Genomic DNA, 18,097 nt, shown 5'->3' with positions numbered 1-18,097 from the left:
AGGTATATAATTTGGGTTTAGGGTCTAGGATTAGGGTTTAGGGTATAGAGTTTGGGTTTAGGGATTTGGATTTGGGTTTAAAATTTAGGGTATAGGGTTTAGAATTTAAAATTTAGGGTTTAGGGTTTAGCTGGAAACGTTAGCGTCGTTAAAATTAGCGTTTTTATTTTTTGTAGTTATTTTTTGTTTAATTTAATGTTTTTAATTAATAATTTATGTGTCACTTTGATTGGTCATAAATGATGGGGTGAATTTAAAAGTTCACCCTGAATCTAAGTTCTTTCCAAACTAATATACGTGGATATATATGACTTCGAGAGCATATAGATGGTTTGAAAAAGTTGTTAAGGAAAGTATGAATTGAGTCCATTGTAGGTTTGATTAGCGTGGCATTCTCATTCGGATGGTTTGAGTAGTTGAATTACCTATCTTATAATCTGATTTTTGAGGTGAGATGATCGTTGATGCTCGTATATATTAGTAGTGAAAGAGGTAGTTTAGGTTGTAAACAATTTACCAGTTAGTTGCGCAATTTAACATGATTGATTACAATACCCAACCTAATTTCTTAATTCTTCAGAACAATAGTAAATTAACATCACCATCGTGACAGAATTACTTCAATTTAGTCGGACAACAAATATATATACCATCATTTGTGCAGGTAGATGCATATATATATTTTCTTACATACTTTAAGGTCAGTTTTTCTTACATATATATACTTAAATGAGTGAAATATATGAAAAATTTATTAGAGTTTGAAATTAGTTACGTGTGGAGTTTTGCTCGTGGCTTTCACCAATATGGTGTTTCTAATACGTACATATATATGCCGCTTTCAAAACTATCATTGAGAAACAATAAAGCATATTTGTTTACCAAAAAAAAAAACAATAAAGCATATTTGTTCTTCCTTCTGTGATATTCTTAATTTGTCTGGAATATGTGTATAAGCTAGCATTAGCTCATCGTTGATATGTCATAATTCCTATTCGAATTTGGGTTAGATATATATATGCGTGTATGGAAGTGTAAGAGCATCTCCAATGTAAAACTCTATTTTGGAGAGTAAAAGAGAAAATATAGTAAAATTGTTTCAACCCAACTTTATATTTTACTCCATAACGGATTAATGAACAAACAAAAAATAGATTACTCTGGAGTTTACTCCATTATGTAGTGAGATATAGAGTTGGGTTGAAGCATTTTTTATTGCATAATCCATTTCACTCCATTTAAAAGCATCTCCAACCCAACCTCAAATCTTCAAAATTTGAGATTTTGTGTCATTCCAACTCAACCTCAAATCTTCAAATTTTGAGGTTGTAAATAGTGAAACCTCAAATTGTTTCACTGTTCACAACCTCAAAACTATCTTTTATTTTCTTTTTGGTTTTTATAATTATTTCTTTTCATAAAATATTAGTAACTTTTATCAATGTCAAGAACTATAATACAAATAAATAAATTTTTAATGATTTTTTTGAAGATTCATGGTTGGAGTAACTAACTTTCAAATTTTCATTTTGAGATTTTGCTCCCCTTAAAATGAGGTCTTGGGTTGGAGATGATCTAATCGATAATATAAAACAAAAAATGATTATATATCTTTTTTTTTTGAAAAAAGAATGATTATATATCTTGTGTCAAGTATAAATAATGCTTATTGATAATCGCCCGGTTTACTTGAAATACATATATATATATATATATAATCAATTTACTTCCGCTTTCACTGAAAGTTTAGACTGGGATGATTCCCAATATTCAAATGAGGAAAAACCAATGATATACTATAATTGACTAAAAAGCTAATGATAACCAATCAATAAAAATGGAACATTGTGTTTCTCTCGTCTCTACATACATACAAAAAAACAAAATTAGTACTCCCTCCGTTCCCGAAAGTAAGATGTTTTAGATTTTTTACTTGTTCCACAAAGATATATTTTATATATGTTTAATGTACTTTTTTATACTTTTAAGAAACATTAAATGGAAATATTTGAATTGATTAAATTTTATTGGTGAAATTTTTTTGGAAAGTGTATAATAAAGCAAAAAAAAATTAAATTATAAATGTTTATTGAATTCTTAATAAGTGTGAACAATTTAAAACATCTTACTTTCGGAAACGGATGTAATATTTTAATTGTACTAAAATGGAGTTAAAAATAGGAAAAGGAATTGTATAGAGAAACGAGAAAAAAGTAATGGCAGAGGTAATTAAGGAACGACAACAACGGGTGAATGAGGCGACGCTTAATCACTCCCATGCACACGTCCCTTTCTTCCCCCCACCTCTCTCTTCCTTCGTTGGGAAGTGCGAATTCTATTGCAAAGTATTATTATTAAAACTTCTCTCTTCGAGTATCCATCGTCGTTTCTTCGCTTACTTACAAACATAATTATTAAAACTTTTCTCTTTGAGTATCCATCGTCGTTTCTTCGCTTACTTACAAACATACCACAATACATTAACATTATATGTGTTATACATATATGTTCACGTGCAAACCAAAGTCCTAAGCTCGTGAATCTTCAAGTATTATATGCATGAATCGTCCCTTGTTCATACTATAGACCTTACTCAGATTTTTAAAATGCGAAGAATAATGAAAAGGTTGTGTAGTGCAGCGATCATTGTCATATTGATCAAAGTCAAAGCGATTGTAGAAAAAGTGCTTACATATTTCAGAGGTTCGTCCTTTTGTACAGAAACGAATTATGTAATCTCCTTAGCATAAGATTTTATTCAGTATTTTAGATCCGTAACAGATTTAAAAGTTTAATTTATTTTTACTATAGTTTTGTTTTGGTGTTAAATAATTATATGTAAAATAATGTTAATAATTAAGTTTTGAATATGGTGCACATTAGTCAAGGCCCGGTGGTAAAGAGCTCACAGTTATGAGTACTGCCCTTTGGCAACCCAAAACGTTTTAACTGGTAAGAAAATGTGGATCATGCGGGTTTCGTGGTGATTAGTCATTGGGCTTAGAAAGCTTTTAGGATTACGCCACGGTTATAAAAATATATATATATATATATATATATATACGTGCGCATTGTAGTTGTAATATAAAAAAAACAGTAGCATAAACTTTTGTCATGAGTTTTTTTGTTTCTAGCAAACAAATTTGTGGATTTCATTTTATACCGATGCATAAATGCAGATTTTGAGAATACTAACAAATGTTCTTTTAACTGTAAATCCCACAACCTCATTGAAATTTAAGTTTGAAACTGATTCAGTTGAAATGTGTTTTAGTAATTGTTTTTGGGGTCAACAAATGTTCTTTTAACTGTAAACCCCACAACCTCATTGAAATTTAAGTTTGAAACTGATTCAGTTGGTGGAGCAAAGTCCGTTGTCTTTAGGCAATCACATCCTTAAACGGCTTTGTCAACATTCTTGTCTCTTGTGACCACGAGATCACACCACAGACATGCACTAAGGTACAAGAAATTAGTATGATTAATATAACATTAAAACGATCACACTATAATTCATAGTGTTTGGTGTGTACGTATAGTTATATTTGTTTGGGAAAAGCTTTGGAATTTTTTGTATCCTTAAGTGTACTGCTAATTTTATCAAATAAAACAAATTTATTCATAAACCTACTATACCATTTAACTTTTATTGTGCTTCCTTTTCCTATTCTACACTATATTATATAACCATCGTTTGTTTCCGACCACTTAATTAGTTCAAATTGTGCGCATTGATACATTTATATAAACCATCGGAGAGTTTGTTGATTGTGTACTCTGTATAGGTTATCTAAGCACTAATCAATACCCAATATTAATAATATATATCCATTTAAATTGTCTAGCTTTAGTTTAAGGCTTTATATACATCAATATGGCCTAAAGGTTACATAGATGCTGTTTTAATTTAAAATTGAATGTATCTAACATTAGTCTAAGAAAAACGTTATTAGAAGACGACCTAGTGGCCAGAGTTAGAACTTTAGAGGCTTTGTTGTTTTTCACCTTCTTACCAATATTTCCTTTTCTCCTCTCACCCTTTATCTCTCTATCTCTCCCTTTGTGGTATATAATACACAGCAAACAATCAAGAAGATCAGATCATGGTGGGGTTTTTTATTTTCTCCTTATCAAGAATCATCTGATCAGTCAAATACCCATCAATCAATCAAATCCCCAAACACTCCCAAAATAAGAAGATCAGCTTCCAGCTTCAAAGCATTTTCTTCTTCTTACAAAAAAAATGTCTATGTCGTCTATGTCTTCTCCTTCCTCAGCTGTTTTTTCACCAGAGCCCCTCTCTCCTTCCGACCATCTCTGCTATGTCCAATGCAACTTTTGTGAAACGATTCTTGCGGTAAGCAATAAACACTTCTTTTTACTTTCTCATTTTCTCTTCTTGATAGATCTCCTACTTTTCTTGATTTGCATATAATTGGGGGGTTTCGTTTTGACTATTTCTCGTGTGTTACATAGGTTAGTGTTCCTTACACAAGCATGTTCAAGACCGTAACCGTCCGATGCGGTTGCTGTACTAATCTTCTTTCTGTGAACATGAGATCGGCCGCCCTTCCAGCTTCTAACCAGCTCCAGCTTGGTCCTCACTCTTACTTCAATACACAAAATATTCTGGTAATTTTCAATGTTTAATACATAAATCTTATATATTGGGTATTTTGTATACTAAAGCCTTAAGGATACTAAATGTTATTGAAGGAGGAGCTGAGAGATGCACCTTCAAACATGAACATGATGATGATGAATCAACATCCTAATATGAATGACATACCGTCTTTCATGAATATTCATCGACAACATGAGATTACTAAAGCACCACCCGTTAACCGCCGTAAGATACTAATTTCCTTCTCATTTCTATTGGGATTTTTTTTCAAACTTCTTTGCATATTTATAATTTGGTAGTGGTTATGAATCGCCAGTAAAACATGCATAGCTTTTATTATTTTAACGTCGCTGGATCTTGTTTCAAACCCATAGCAACATTGGAATTACGCATAGAAATAGACAGGTTTGTATATTTAGCATATTATTCGATCAATGACCTTCTAATGAAAAGGGGAGATATATTCATGGATCCCCCGGAAATCTAGAGAGAAAGAATCTCTGTATTAGAAGATGGGCTTGTCTTTAGAAAATGATAAAGTGATGATGGGTTAGAGAGAGAAAGTGTTTTTGTGAGAGATATAAAAGACAATGAAAGTAGTTTTAATGAGTGTTTGTCTCTTTCTGTCTGAGTTTTTGTTTTTGCCGTTGAATTTTGCCATTGCCAGCTCCAGAGAAAAGACAGAGAGTCCCATCCGCATATAACCGATTTATCAAGTGAGTTTTATATCATTTTTATTTTATTCTCTAATCGTAGTCGTATATAACATTGATTAATGTAATTCCTTTATCACGCCTTTCTTGTAGGGAGGAGATCCAACGTATCAAAGCTGGTAATCCTGATATAAGCCACAGAGAAGCCTTTAGTGCTGCTGCCAAGAATGTAAGAACCTTAATTTTATTATTCCAAAAATACATATTAAATCGTTATATCCATTAGTTAAATTCAAATAAAATCCAAAAGATCGAGTCCAAAATATCTCTTGTTGTCCAGAAAAAAAAGTCCAAATTTCTTGGTAAATCCATACGTATCTAGTAAGGGTCTGACTTATTTTCCCGCTACGACCCGCAAACGCAGCTTTTGCGGTTGGTATCGGTTAACAGCGTTTCGAAACAATCATACAAACCGTTACAAATCGCTCTAAACCGCTTCGAACCTTTTAAAATCAAAAGTTGGTTCCAGCTAGCATTTGCGGTTGCGTGTGGAAAAATATATATAAAATTATTTTCAAAAATATTTTAAAATTTTAAAACAGAAATATTATAAATAAAAATATATACATGTTTTATATATTAATTAAAATTCACAAACAGTATCATAATTTGTTTTATAAAAAATTAAACTAACTATTTATTAGAATTTTTAAACATTTATATACACACATATATAAAACGCAATAATTTTTTTTAATATTAATCTTCAAAGCAAATTTTATTAAAATTATAAGTTTCAACTAATTTAAAATTCTTATAAATAAAAATTATTTTTTTATTAATCATATTATATTGATAATTATTATATTTTATTACAATAGTATGTTTTTTATTTTTTTATAATGTTATAATATGTTAATATGGGTAATTTATTATTAAACCGATGCAATATCTTATAATCAACCAGTCACAAATATCCCGCAAACGCAACAATTTTCAAACGTTGTACCAGTCATACAAAACGCTTAATAACACTTGAAACCGCAACCACCCGCATCCGCAAACTCCCGCACCCGCAACTGTAGCCGCTGCGTTTAAACCAGTCGGACTCTAAATCAAACATCTATAAAATTTTCAGTTAATTAAGGCATTGGTGTTATCCATTTCCAGGGTTGTTTTCTTTGGTTTAGACTGGAGGCGGAAACTAGGGTTTAATTTTCTCAATGTCTATATACTCGAATGCGTGTATATATAATATACGTGTGTGTAGGTGTCAGGTTGTACAAAAAAACATATATAGCTGAGATTAGGAGTAAAGAGCTTTGTCCGGTTATAACACAAGTTGATATGTGTCTTGTACTTATGTTGTTTATGTGCAATGTAGTGGGCCCACTTCCCTCACATACACTTCGGACTCGCACCAGACAATCAACCCGTGAAGAAAACCAACATGCCTCAACAGGTAAACCCTAATCTGTCGACTGTCGACATACCTTACATCTTTAAATAATGTTACATATATCTTCAAGAAATTCATATTTTTGTTTTTATGGATAACTTTTCTTTTCTTTTCCTCGCAGTAATTTACATAAGGAATTTCTATATATTGATTTTGATCATATCTTTAAAAATGGTGTATAGGATGGAGAGGATAACATGGGGATGAAAGAAGGATTATACGCTCCTGCGGCTCATGTTGGTGTGGCTCCTTACTAAAGATAAATATGATCGATAAGTATTTGAGAATTTGAAATCCAATTTCTTTAACATTGATGATGTTCTTTTTTTTTTGTGCGACGATTGATGATGTTCAATTGTTGGGTTTCTTTTCTTTCTTGCACTTCAATTATATATTATGTATGCATGCGTTTTCTTCTGTTGTTGTAATCAAAATCTTGCTAATCAATGAGGTTTATTATGTTAGTTTTGATGTGTATACTCGTATAATTAGTTAACCTAGCACAATTTTTATCTATTTACCTCCAAACAGAATTTTAAAATTAAATAGCAGCACCAGTTATTAGTTGGGTAGACAAAAAAAACGAACCAAACCGAACCGACAACCTAAACTAATCCAAACTAAACCAAAGTATATGTTTTAATGATTTGGTTAAAATTTTTATCAACTCAAATCGTTTAGTTTGGTTTGATTTTAAACTAAACTGAACCAGAAAACCAAAGTGTTTATTTAATTAATTTAACTAAATACACTAAAAATATTTAGATTTAAGATATTTTAAATCTTATTTAAACAACTAAACATAATTTATACATTTTACTTTTAAGAGAATAAAATAAACACAAATAACAATAAAATAAAAGAATATAAATCTCAAACACTACCATCAAAACCGAAAACTTATGTATAATATATATTTATTTAGATTCGAAGGTAATAATATAAAATTATTGGATTACATCTTTTAGATTATTGTTGTGATATTTTGTTTTACGTTTAAATACGAAGAAATTAATAATTTAGTGTCAAATATTGATTTATTTATATTTTATTAATTATATTTTTGTAATTGAACTATAACAGAACCTAGAAAACCAACTTGAACAAACACAAACAGAGAAAAAACAACATGGAAATCTGGATTTTATTTGTTCTAACCAACAAAAAGGAAACATACGTCTGAATAATAAACTCTTGAACTTAATCATGCCATATCTCAGCATCTATCAATCAGTAAGATTGAATACTAACAAAATATAAATAATATCGCATTAGCACAATAATGTCGAGAGTATTATTCCATCATCTATTTCATGAGAAGTGTCGCTCTAGAATCAGAGGCGGATATAGAACAATATCGAGATGGGGGCACACAGTACTTTTCCATCATGTTTAATTTTTGAATTGAAGACATTTAACAAAGTTAATGTAAATTAGTGAAGGAAAAAAGAGATACGGGGCCACGTGCCCCCGTAAGTCTCTTAGTGCATCCGCCCCTGTCTAGAATAACTTTTCTAACTAGGTGATTATCAAGGGGACTTGAACCTTTAAATTCACTCCACCTTTTAAAACCTATCAAAATAATACATAGATTATTAATTAAAAAATATTAAATTAAATAAAAAATAACTACAAAAAATAAAAACGCTAATTTTAACGACGTTAACGCTTCCAGTGAAACCCTAAACCCTAAATCTTAAATTCTAAACCCTATACCCTAAATTCTAAACTCAAATTCAAACCCCTAAACCCAAACCCTATATCCTAAACCCAAATCCTAGACCCTAAGCCCAAATTATATACCTTAAACCCAAAAAATAGACTATAAACTTAAATCATATACCTTAAACCCAAGTCTTAGACCATAAACCCAAACCGTAAACCTTAACCCTCTATAGCATCTAAGTTTGGGGTTTGGGTTTAGGGTTTACCGTTTGGATTTTAGGTCTAGGATTTGGGTTTAGCGTATAGGTTTTGGGTAGGATTTACGGTTTGGGTTTAGGATTTACTGTTTGGACTTATGGTTAAGATTTTGGGTTTAGGATATATAATTTGGGTTTAAGATTTACGGTTTGGGTTTAGGGTCTACGACTTGGGTTTAGGGTATAGAGTTTAGGTTTATAGTCTAGTTTTTGGGTTTAGGGTATATAATTTGGGTTTATGATCTAGGATTAGGGTTTAGGGTATAGGGTTTGGGTTTAGGGGTTTGGATTTGGGTTTAGAATTTAGGGTATAGGGTTTAGAATTTAAGATTTAGTGTTCACGGTTTAGCTAGAAGCGTTAACGTCGTTAAAATTAGCGTTTTTATTTTTTTTTAGCTATTTTTTATTTAATTTAATGTTTTTTAATTAATAATCTATGTGTTACTTTGATTGGTCCTAAATGGTGGAGTGAATTTAAAAGTTCACCTTAGGGGGTGAACCTAAGTTCTGTTCTTATCTACGCACATACGCAGAATGAAATATATATTTTAATAATTGTTGAATAGTAACTTTGTCTGTTCAACCATAATTATATCATGTCATAAAGCCTATATATATATATTAATATGAATATGAATTAAATAATTATTTTACTCATATGGTGTTTTGATCATCTTTATTTTATTATAGCAAAAAATATAAACTATAGATTATAAAATTTTCAAAGTGAGACTTTTAACCGTTTTCGTAATTTATAGTTGTTTTTTTTAATTCAGAATATAATATATACGAAAAAATATAAATTTTTATTATATGGTTAATATGATTGTTTAATTTAATTTAATAATATAACATTAATATAATGGAAGATATGTAAATTGTTATCAAATCTTTATTATTAAAATCATTAATCGTCAAATATATATTTTATTCACTTTTGGTAATTTCATAGCTTTTATTTAAGGAAAGTAGAAAAAATAATAATTGTAGATTGTTATTAATTTCATGATTAGTTTGATGAGAAATATATAATATATGTTTAGTGGACCATCATATTTCTTTAGAGATTTTAAAAAGCATTCTAGTGATGACACGTGTCATATCTAAAATGTTGTAATGTTTTTCTTTTAATATATAGGAGATTAAACTATTTTGTGTAATTCTCATAACTATTAATTTCTTTTTGAAAAACATAACTATTAATTTGCTCATTTAACTCTTACCCAAAACTAGTAAACTTTAAATTTCAAAAAATTAAACAAATAGATATTTAATTAGTGGTATGTAAATTAAATATATATCTACATAATTATATCTTAATATATAATTATATTTTAATATTATAAAACGTGATTTTGGTTGTCATATGGAGCTGAAGGAATATAAGTTACTAAGAAATATTTGTCTCGTAAAATAAAAATTCAGTGATAGCAATAAGTTAATCTAAAAGTACAGTGTTGAACATTTTGTGGCAAATTTGACAAAAGAAAATGGGGATGACTGCATAAAACCCCCTTTAAACACCACAACCCTATCTATTCCCACCTATACTACCCAACTGATGACCAAACCACCCACAGATATAAAATCTCTTTACAACTCTTCCATTCTTTTTTGTTCTGCTCAAATCCCCCTTTCTAATCCAATTTCGAAAATGTGATTGTAGATTTTTAAATCGCGTTTTGTGAACTGTGATTCTCCATTATCCAAAACCCGACCCAACCCATAATCATCCGACCCGACTACATAAAAAAAATCAAGTTGGATAGGGTTCGTTTCTTTCTCACGATACGACAACGACGAGAACATACAGAGAGACAGAGAGCAGATAGAGGGAGAGATGAGAGCAGAGAGGGAGAGGGAGAGACGAGAATGATAAATGATAACATGATTTAAATGATTGGAATCTATTTCGAGATGTGAGATTTCAAGGTTTAATGAGAAAATAGTAAGAAAAACACAAGATTTCATTGAATCGTGACTGATTTGTACTGAATATGATGATGAATTGCAGAAACTCTGGCCGATAACTAAAGGAAGAAGATCATATATTTACGGTTTTTCCATTACTTTACAAAAAAACAAAATGCATAACTGACCTTCGAACCCAAGATAGAATGGTTATAGGGCAGCTACCCTTCCACTAGGCTACGATGTAAACTTAACATTAAAGCGTAAAATAAACGATATATATATATATAAATGTATACAATAAAGCAGAGAAAGGTGCCTCCGCCATTGGAATCTGCAAATGCTTCAAGGAGCAAAAACGGTGACATCAAACTTGGTTGTGTTCATAATTTTTTTTTTTAATTTTCTTTTATCATGAGAATTATGACAAGAGTCACCAGCTGTTACGTATTGTACAAGTATATACATACATTTATGCAAGCACAATGTGGCCATTATAGTTGATTACCGATGAAAGGACTGAAAGAGTATATTAGGATTTAAATTGATTTTATTTGACAGAGATGAAAGAACTGAAATCACAGAAGCTCATCGTTCTCTTGAAAGCTTTTTTCTTCTCTCTCACGTCGTTACTCTCTCTCTCTCATCTCTCCCTCTATGCTCTCGTTTCACTCTATCTGCTCTCTATCTCTCTGTATGTGCTCGGCGTTGTCGTATTGTGAGAAAGAAACGAACCCAATCCAAATTGATTTTTTTTATGTAGTCGGGTCGGATGATTATGGGTTGGGTCGGGTTTTGGATAATGGGGAATCGCAGCTCACAAAACGCGATTTAAAAATCTATAATTACGTTTTCGAAATTGGATTAGAAAGGGGGATTTGAGCAGAACAAAAAAGAATTGGGGGAGTTTTAAAGAGATTTTATATCTGTGGATGATTTGGTCATGAGTTGGATAGTATAGATGAGAATAGATAGGATTGTGGTGTTTACGGGAGGTTTTAGGCAGTCATCCCAAGAAAATGACATTGCACACCAAATTAAATCACTATGAGATCAAACACTGGTATAAATGGGTAAAGTGACTATACAATATCAGGCGTACGAGATATCAGCCCATTAAAATAACTGAGGTATTCTAGAAATCAGCCCATCTAGATTAATGCGGTTTTCCGTAGCAACTGGTGCGTTATTCTATATCGGACCATCCAATTTCTACGTGGAATGACGGTTGTACCCTCCCGCTTTCGACGCATGTTATCTGGACTTATAGAGCCATATGGGCCTATGGTGAGTTGGATGACAAAGTAAAAAACCATGTAAACCCAAGGGAGGCAGGCACTGAAGCAAGAGCACGAACAACACGGAACACTGAAGAGTCTGTTGAACTATGTTTTGACTGAACGTAGTTTTTTGGACGGTCCCAAAGTACTTGCGTATCCTGTTTAAATGATCTATCTTTTGTGAATTTCTTTGATGTTCGGCTTCTACTGTTTTCAATAGACTTTTTCCTACTTACATCTCAAGAATGCATATTAAATATACTACATTATTTAGATAAAAATTCTTGTGGGATATATAAGTGATGTAATAATTCTCCATTCTTTAGCCAATTTTTTTATGTCGGTTAGATCCATTATTAATATTTGTCTACTTCTTGTTTTTGGGATAGGTTTCTTATAAGGAATCATTGAAATGATATTTTTTAACAACCACACATTTACATTAGGAGAGATGCTAAGACATTACAATAAACGATTTCATTAACAAGTTCAATATGAAATAACAAAGGTTGTAAGATTTGCATTTTTCTCACAAACAAAAAAATAGATAACAATAGAAAGCAACAGAACAAAGCATAACCAAGAGATTTCTCTTTTTAAAATCTCTTCAAGCACATTGGAAGCCATAAGGAAGTTTCTTCCCACAATAGTTCAATAACAAGCTCAGATCAACAGGAACATTGAGATTAATCCCCAAGACATTGGCTTTAAGAGCGGTGCAAAGACAAACCGCAGCTTCAACGTTAGCAAGACCATTAAGAAGTGCACAACATGGAGTCTTTGGTGGAGAACCAACAAGAACGTTAATTAAGCCCAACAGGTCTGCGCAAACGCCGAGCTTAAGTGTGTCGGTAGGACAAGTGGGTTTAACCGGAGGGATCTTTTTTGGAGATTTTGGGGTTTTAGGAGTAGTCGGTGGACATTTTGTGGAAGTTACAAAACTGAAGAAAAGAAGATTAAGTGTGAGAAGAAGAGCTGTAACTGCAAGAGCCTTAGGAGCCATAGAAAATTCTAGGAATGTTTTTTGGGATGAATGTGAAGGAGATATAGGACATGGTTTATATAGAAGAAGTTAGTGATGTGTAACAGAAATTTACAAAGTTAAAACGAACATGTGATGTGTGAATGCAAAGAAAATTCGAGTAAGAAACAAAAATATACAGCTAGTTGGCTTTTGCAACTTGAGACCATGGTACTGATTAGACTAATTTTGAGATATTTTTTCAATGGTGATAATGGAGGAGACAAGATTCTTGTCTTGTTCGTTTGTTAAGATAATTATGAACAGGGTTCCACGATCTTTGTTTCGACATGGTTGTGCCAGAGTGTCTCGCTGCTTGGTATGTATCAGTTTAAGCATCGAGGTGGTATCCATTGCACGTTGTTGATAAGATATAAATCTTACATTGCATTGGTCCCTATTCCTTTAGATTCTATTATGGGCTCTCTTCTATTATTAGTGATCATTCCTTATCAGTAAAGTTTGTTCTTCACAAATGTAATTCTAAAACATAGGTTTCAATTTGTCACCACATTTTAGAATTTTTTTTGATATATTAATTGTTTATCAAATTAGATAGTAGAGTTTTTTTTGTTGAGCTAATACATGGATCGTATTTTAGTTTTTTTTTTCTTTTCCATGTATAAAAATCTATAAAAATATTTTTCTCCCCAGTTTCAATTCTTAAGCTAAAATTTTATTTATTAATTTTCTATTTATAAAAACTCGGCAAATCGATAAAATTCGAAAAGGTTTTTGTAAAACATTTTTTTTTTCAAAAACCTCACAAAAGAGCTAATTATCATAAAGAGTTCTTATCATATAAAGATTTCTTTTTTTCCACAAACGGCTATTCGGTAACACAAACTTAAGGCGGTTCTCAGGAACCAAAACAGAACAGAACAACCAAAGTAATACAGATCCATGTGGAATGACTTTGCTATCTTAGCTAATGAGTCAGACGATACATTTTCAGAACGAGAAATAAAAACAATAGAAAAATCGGAGAATCTATTATGCAGTCTTGACAACTCCTTCAGTTCAATGGAAAAGTTCGGTCATGCTCCTAGATCTTGAATTATTGAGATTAAATCTTTACAATCGGTGCCAAAAGCCTGACACGCCGATAGATGTAACATGCACTCTATTGCTAATGAGAAAGCCTCAAGTTCCGAGTGAGGGGTAAGATCCTTCTGCGTTGGTTTTTTGTTCCCAAAAGTTGAATTACTCTTCCAGAATTTTTCTATGTCCATCAACAACCACTGAACAATGCATCATATGTCTACTCCTGTCGCTCCACTAGTATTTCTTCTTGTTTACTTTTAGCTTCAAACCAAACATGACATTTTGATTCAGCGTGTAAGACAGTTTCCAATGAATCTTGTCTATTCTCTAAATAACATCATTTCTTGTTTTCTAGATACAACGTATTATTCAAAAGTACGGGTCTTTATCCAGTCGCAAGAACACCAATGGTGAAGATGGGATTGCTAAAAGAGACCATGTTTGTAACGTTGGTTAATAGTTTCATTCTCTACTCCATATATAAAACAATGGTTGTCGCATGGCATAAAACTTTCTTTAACATTGTAAAAAACAACCAAAACCATATTTTCGATGACAAACCTATTATAGCTAAAATAATATTACCATAAGATAATAATAATGCCAATGTAGAGAATATTTCATATTAGTCTTAGTTTACATTATTAAACACAAAGTGAAGAAGAAGAAAATCACAAATCTTGAGAAGATTATGCTGAGAGAATGTTACTTATTATATACACAAAGTCGAAAGATTGTGGGAAACATCGGAATAAATGCGTTTCTCAGGTTAGGGGATTCAGATTGAAGAAGCACCAAACGTGTTCTCGCCACTGTAAGTGATGTAAAGGAAACCATCTTGGTCTTTCTTCTCCTCATAGACGCTTGACATGATCTCTCCTGTAGGAGGAAGAACATTGTCTACGAATATAAAGATAGCTTTTTCTGCACTCAGTTTGATCCTCTTCCGAATCACATACACGAATTGTCCAACTGTTAAATCTGATGGCACAAGGTATCTGCATAGATACAGATTCCAAAACATTTAGAAAAATCACATCTAAATTTTACAAAATCTTGAAGTTAAAGATAGGAACAAAGGTTATTACTTTTTCTTGTCAATGTTTGGGATATCACTTTTCTCAGCCTTTTCCACAATCACCTGCAACAACCCACACAAAAAAAAAAACATTTCTTGAATGATCAATACAATGCAAGAAAGTGATCAAAATCTTGAAACAGTATTGTATGTATCTCAAACAAACAAAGATTCTTGATCTAAGAAAAACATCTGATCAAACACAAGAATCCAAACATTCCCCCTAAAGGGTCTAATGAGATCATGTTCTTGTTCGTGGAATCAAGAAACAAGCATAAAGATAAAACCTATACAAGAAGCAGAGTATAAAGATAAAACCTTTAACAAGAAACAGAGCATACCGGGATTCTATCAGCGTACTTCTCCCTGATCCTTCCAGCTTCAGCTTTCCTCTTTTCTGCACACAAAAACCCATCTCGAAGACTCAGATATAAACACATGTGTGTGCTCTTATAAACCTAAGATCACAAGAAAGAAAAACTAACCGTAATCGTTGTCAAGCTTGAAGCTGCTGCCTTTGTTCATCTTTACTCCTGAGAATTTACACAACCAGAAGGATCCCAAATCTAAAATCGAAGGTAAGAATTTAAGAAGATCTAATCAACTGAAAGGTAACAGAGAGAGAGAGAGAAATTGATGGAATGGATAAGGATGAAACTCTTTAAAACAGAGAGAAGAAGATGTCAACAAAGGCTATTTCTTTTTCTTGTATGATTGGATAACGATTAACTTATACCTATTTGTATAGTATATTCCCTTACGTGTCTAGATCACCTTACCTTGTTCTCCAAACATAATCATTCACTTTTTTTTGCTTAGGTCAATTATTATATATAATGTTCGTCTTTCACAAGCCAATAATACTACGTAATTATATATAATTTAATATCACAGTAGTCAGTTACATCGCAACGGATCTTGTTTAATGTTTTAATTTAATAAAAACCATAAAATAACAATAAATCATTTTATTATAGTATTATAATTGTTTTTTGCATATATTGTTTGAAATTTATTTTATAATTAAAAAAAATTTCACGTTCAAATTAATATTTGTATTTTATAATCACGGTGCATAGATGAGTTGTTATAAACTTTATACTAAGGATTAGAGAAAATACTATACATAAACATTTAAATTAAACACAAACCGAAATAAGAAATGAAAAGTAAAATGAAATGAAAGTTGAATACATCAATCGAATCAATGACAACATTATACATGTTCTTATGTACTAATTTAATGTTTTATTAAATCAGTTTTGAAAATTTTATTTTGTTAGGATTTTCTAAAAAATGAAAGCACTATATTTTATAAATCTCATTTTTATTTACAATTAAAAAATAAAAAATAATATTAAATACTCTTTAGAATCTTGTTTAAGATTTTAGAAAAGGTAAATTACTGTCATATAACCTATTACAATTATCTTCTCTTTAGAATTTCAGAAAAAATATATTGCTATTAAATAGTTATTTTTATTTATTAATAAATATTTTTAAAATTGCTATTTTACAATTCGTATTAATGATAATTTTTACACTTTTTTGCTAATTAAATAATTTTTAGTATCATGTTCATTATCAAACACTTTCTTAAAAATAATATCAAGTAATTTTTACAATTCTCTTTTGGTTATGATTTAAAAATATTATACAATTTTTTTGTTTGGGATTTTTTTTATAAAAAAAGAAAAAAAACTATCAAATATTCTTAAACAGTTTTGTAGAATTTTAGAAAAAAAAAATTAATATTACGTAATCTTTTACAATTATATTTTGTCTAGGATTTAAAAAAATAAAATTGCTGTCAAATAACTATTTACAGCTACCTTCTTCCTCTTGGACTTTCTTTTTGCTGGATCCTTTTTGGATTTCTGTTTTTAGGCCTGGTTGGGCCTCATCTTTTGCCGATGGTTGGGCCTTGTTGTAAATGTTGGTTTCTAGCAATTGGCCTTAGGATGACAAAAATACCAAATCTAGGGGGTGATTGGCAGTTGTTGAAGCTGCTGTCCACAACTCTATTTATTGCTACAGCACCAAATTCAGAGCAATAAATTTTTTAATTTTTTTTTGAAACCACAGCTTTTAAAATAACCTACAGCTGTACAAGTGCTCTGCAGAGCCAAATATCCAAAACAATTTTTTAGTGCTTTCCATAAAATTCTACAGCAATAAAATCTAAAACAACGGCAAAAAATCTACCGATTTTTTTCTACGCCAAAAAAATTTAAACCTAATTACCAATCGGACCGTAATTTCACTTCTGTTTCCTTTTAGTGGATCGCACTTCTCCGTTAGTGCAATGGCTTAATGATTTGTGTAACCGCGGATAATACGGATTACTTAGCTTTAATGGGCCTGTAGTTGGTTTGATAAGATAGATTCTAAAAGGCTCATGCCCTATATAATACATACGTGTCCAAGTATTGCTACAAAACAAACCTGATACGACTCTCTCGTTCAGTCACCAGGGGGGACGCAGAGGCGATGTAACGGGGTCACGTGCGCCCGTCTAAATTTTATTTTTCCAATAGTAATATGTATAAAGTATAAAAACTGCCCCCATTTACAGAGTTAGATGTAATGTAAACATGTCATGTGCTCCTATCTGAGTTTAGTGCTAGATCCACCCCTGCCAGTCACCACTCCTTTGAATAGTTATAACTAGGGTTTGCGACTTCGTTACCGTCTACTCGTGCCTATTCGCTCATCTGGATGATTCTAATGAAACAACAGTAGCGTTTAGCTATCTTCAAAACTAGATCTTATAGAGTCATTCGATCATCAAAATTATATTATTTCGACGGCTCTACCAAAAAATTGTTCGGAGATAATCTTAGTATTAGGCCATGGGTATTAGGTACATAAAACTTGAAATCTTTAGCAATATAAATATTAAGCGACGTTATTAACATTTTTGACAGATGAAAAAAGGGTTTGATATATGGAGTATATAATAGCTTATCTTCGTCATTACCAAATGATTAATGGAGAATTTGTTATGTGTGTAATAGTGCATCATATAGTTTTGTATTTTTTTATTTCAACTAACCCTAGATTTTAGCAATAATACTTAAGTTTTAGTTTACGTATTAATCGTTA

General features: G+C 31.3%; 3 protein-coding genes across 3 annotated transcripts; 1 reads left to right on the top strand and 2 right to left on the bottom strand.

Annotated features, from left to right (window-relative positions):
- Positions 1–3,981: 3,981 nt before the first annotated feature.
- LOC106429610 (axial regulator YABBY 1) lies at positions 3,982–7,200 on the top strand. The gene is made up of 7 exons (XM_013870363.3): positions 3,982–4,357; positions 4,477–4,632; positions 4,717–4,849; positions 5,292–5,340; positions 5,431–5,506; positions 6,662–6,739; positions 6,919–7,200. Exons 1-7 carry the CDS (start codon positions 4,244–4,246, stop codon positions 6,991–6,993), a joined length of 681 nt encoding a protein of 226 aa, XP_013725817.1. The 5' UTR covers positions 3,982–4,243; the 3' UTR covers positions 6,994–7,200.
- A 5,053-nt stretch (positions 7,201–12,253) lies between these two features.
- Positions 12,254–12,897, bottom strand: LOC106388225 (14 kDa proline-rich protein DC2.15-like). The gene has a single exon (XM_013828256.3). The coding sequence runs from the start codon at positions 12,850–12,852 to the stop codon at positions 12,457–12,459; it is 396 nt and encodes a 131-aa protein (XP_013683710.1). The 5' UTR covers positions 12,853–12,897; the 3' UTR covers positions 12,254–12,456.
- Positions 12,898–14,512: 1,615 nt separating this feature from the next.
- On the bottom strand, positions 14,513–15,822 carry LOC106388224 (autophagy-related protein 8e). The gene is made up of 4 exons (XM_013828255.3): positions 15,478–15,822; positions 15,334–15,389; positions 15,003–15,055; positions 14,513–14,912 (listed from the first exon to the last, which is right to left on the bottom strand). The coding sequence occupies exons 1-4, from the start codon at positions 15,515–15,517 to the stop codon at positions 14,693–14,695; spliced, it is 369 nt and encodes a 122-aa protein (XP_013683709.1). The 5' UTR covers positions 15,518–15,822; the 3' UTR covers positions 14,513–14,692.
- Positions 15,823–18,097: the final 2,275 nt, after the last annotated feature.

This window comes from Brassica napus, chromosome C3, assembly GCF_020379485.1.
Source record: "Brassica napus cultivar Da-Ae chromosome C3, Da-Ae, whole genome shotgun sequence".
NCBI lineage: Eukaryota > Viridiplantae > Streptophyta > Magnoliopsida > Brassicales > Brassicaceae > Brassica > Brassica napus.
The sequence above is the reverse complement of the archived record's forward strand: the minus strand, read 5'-3'. Positions and strand labels throughout refer to the sequence as shown.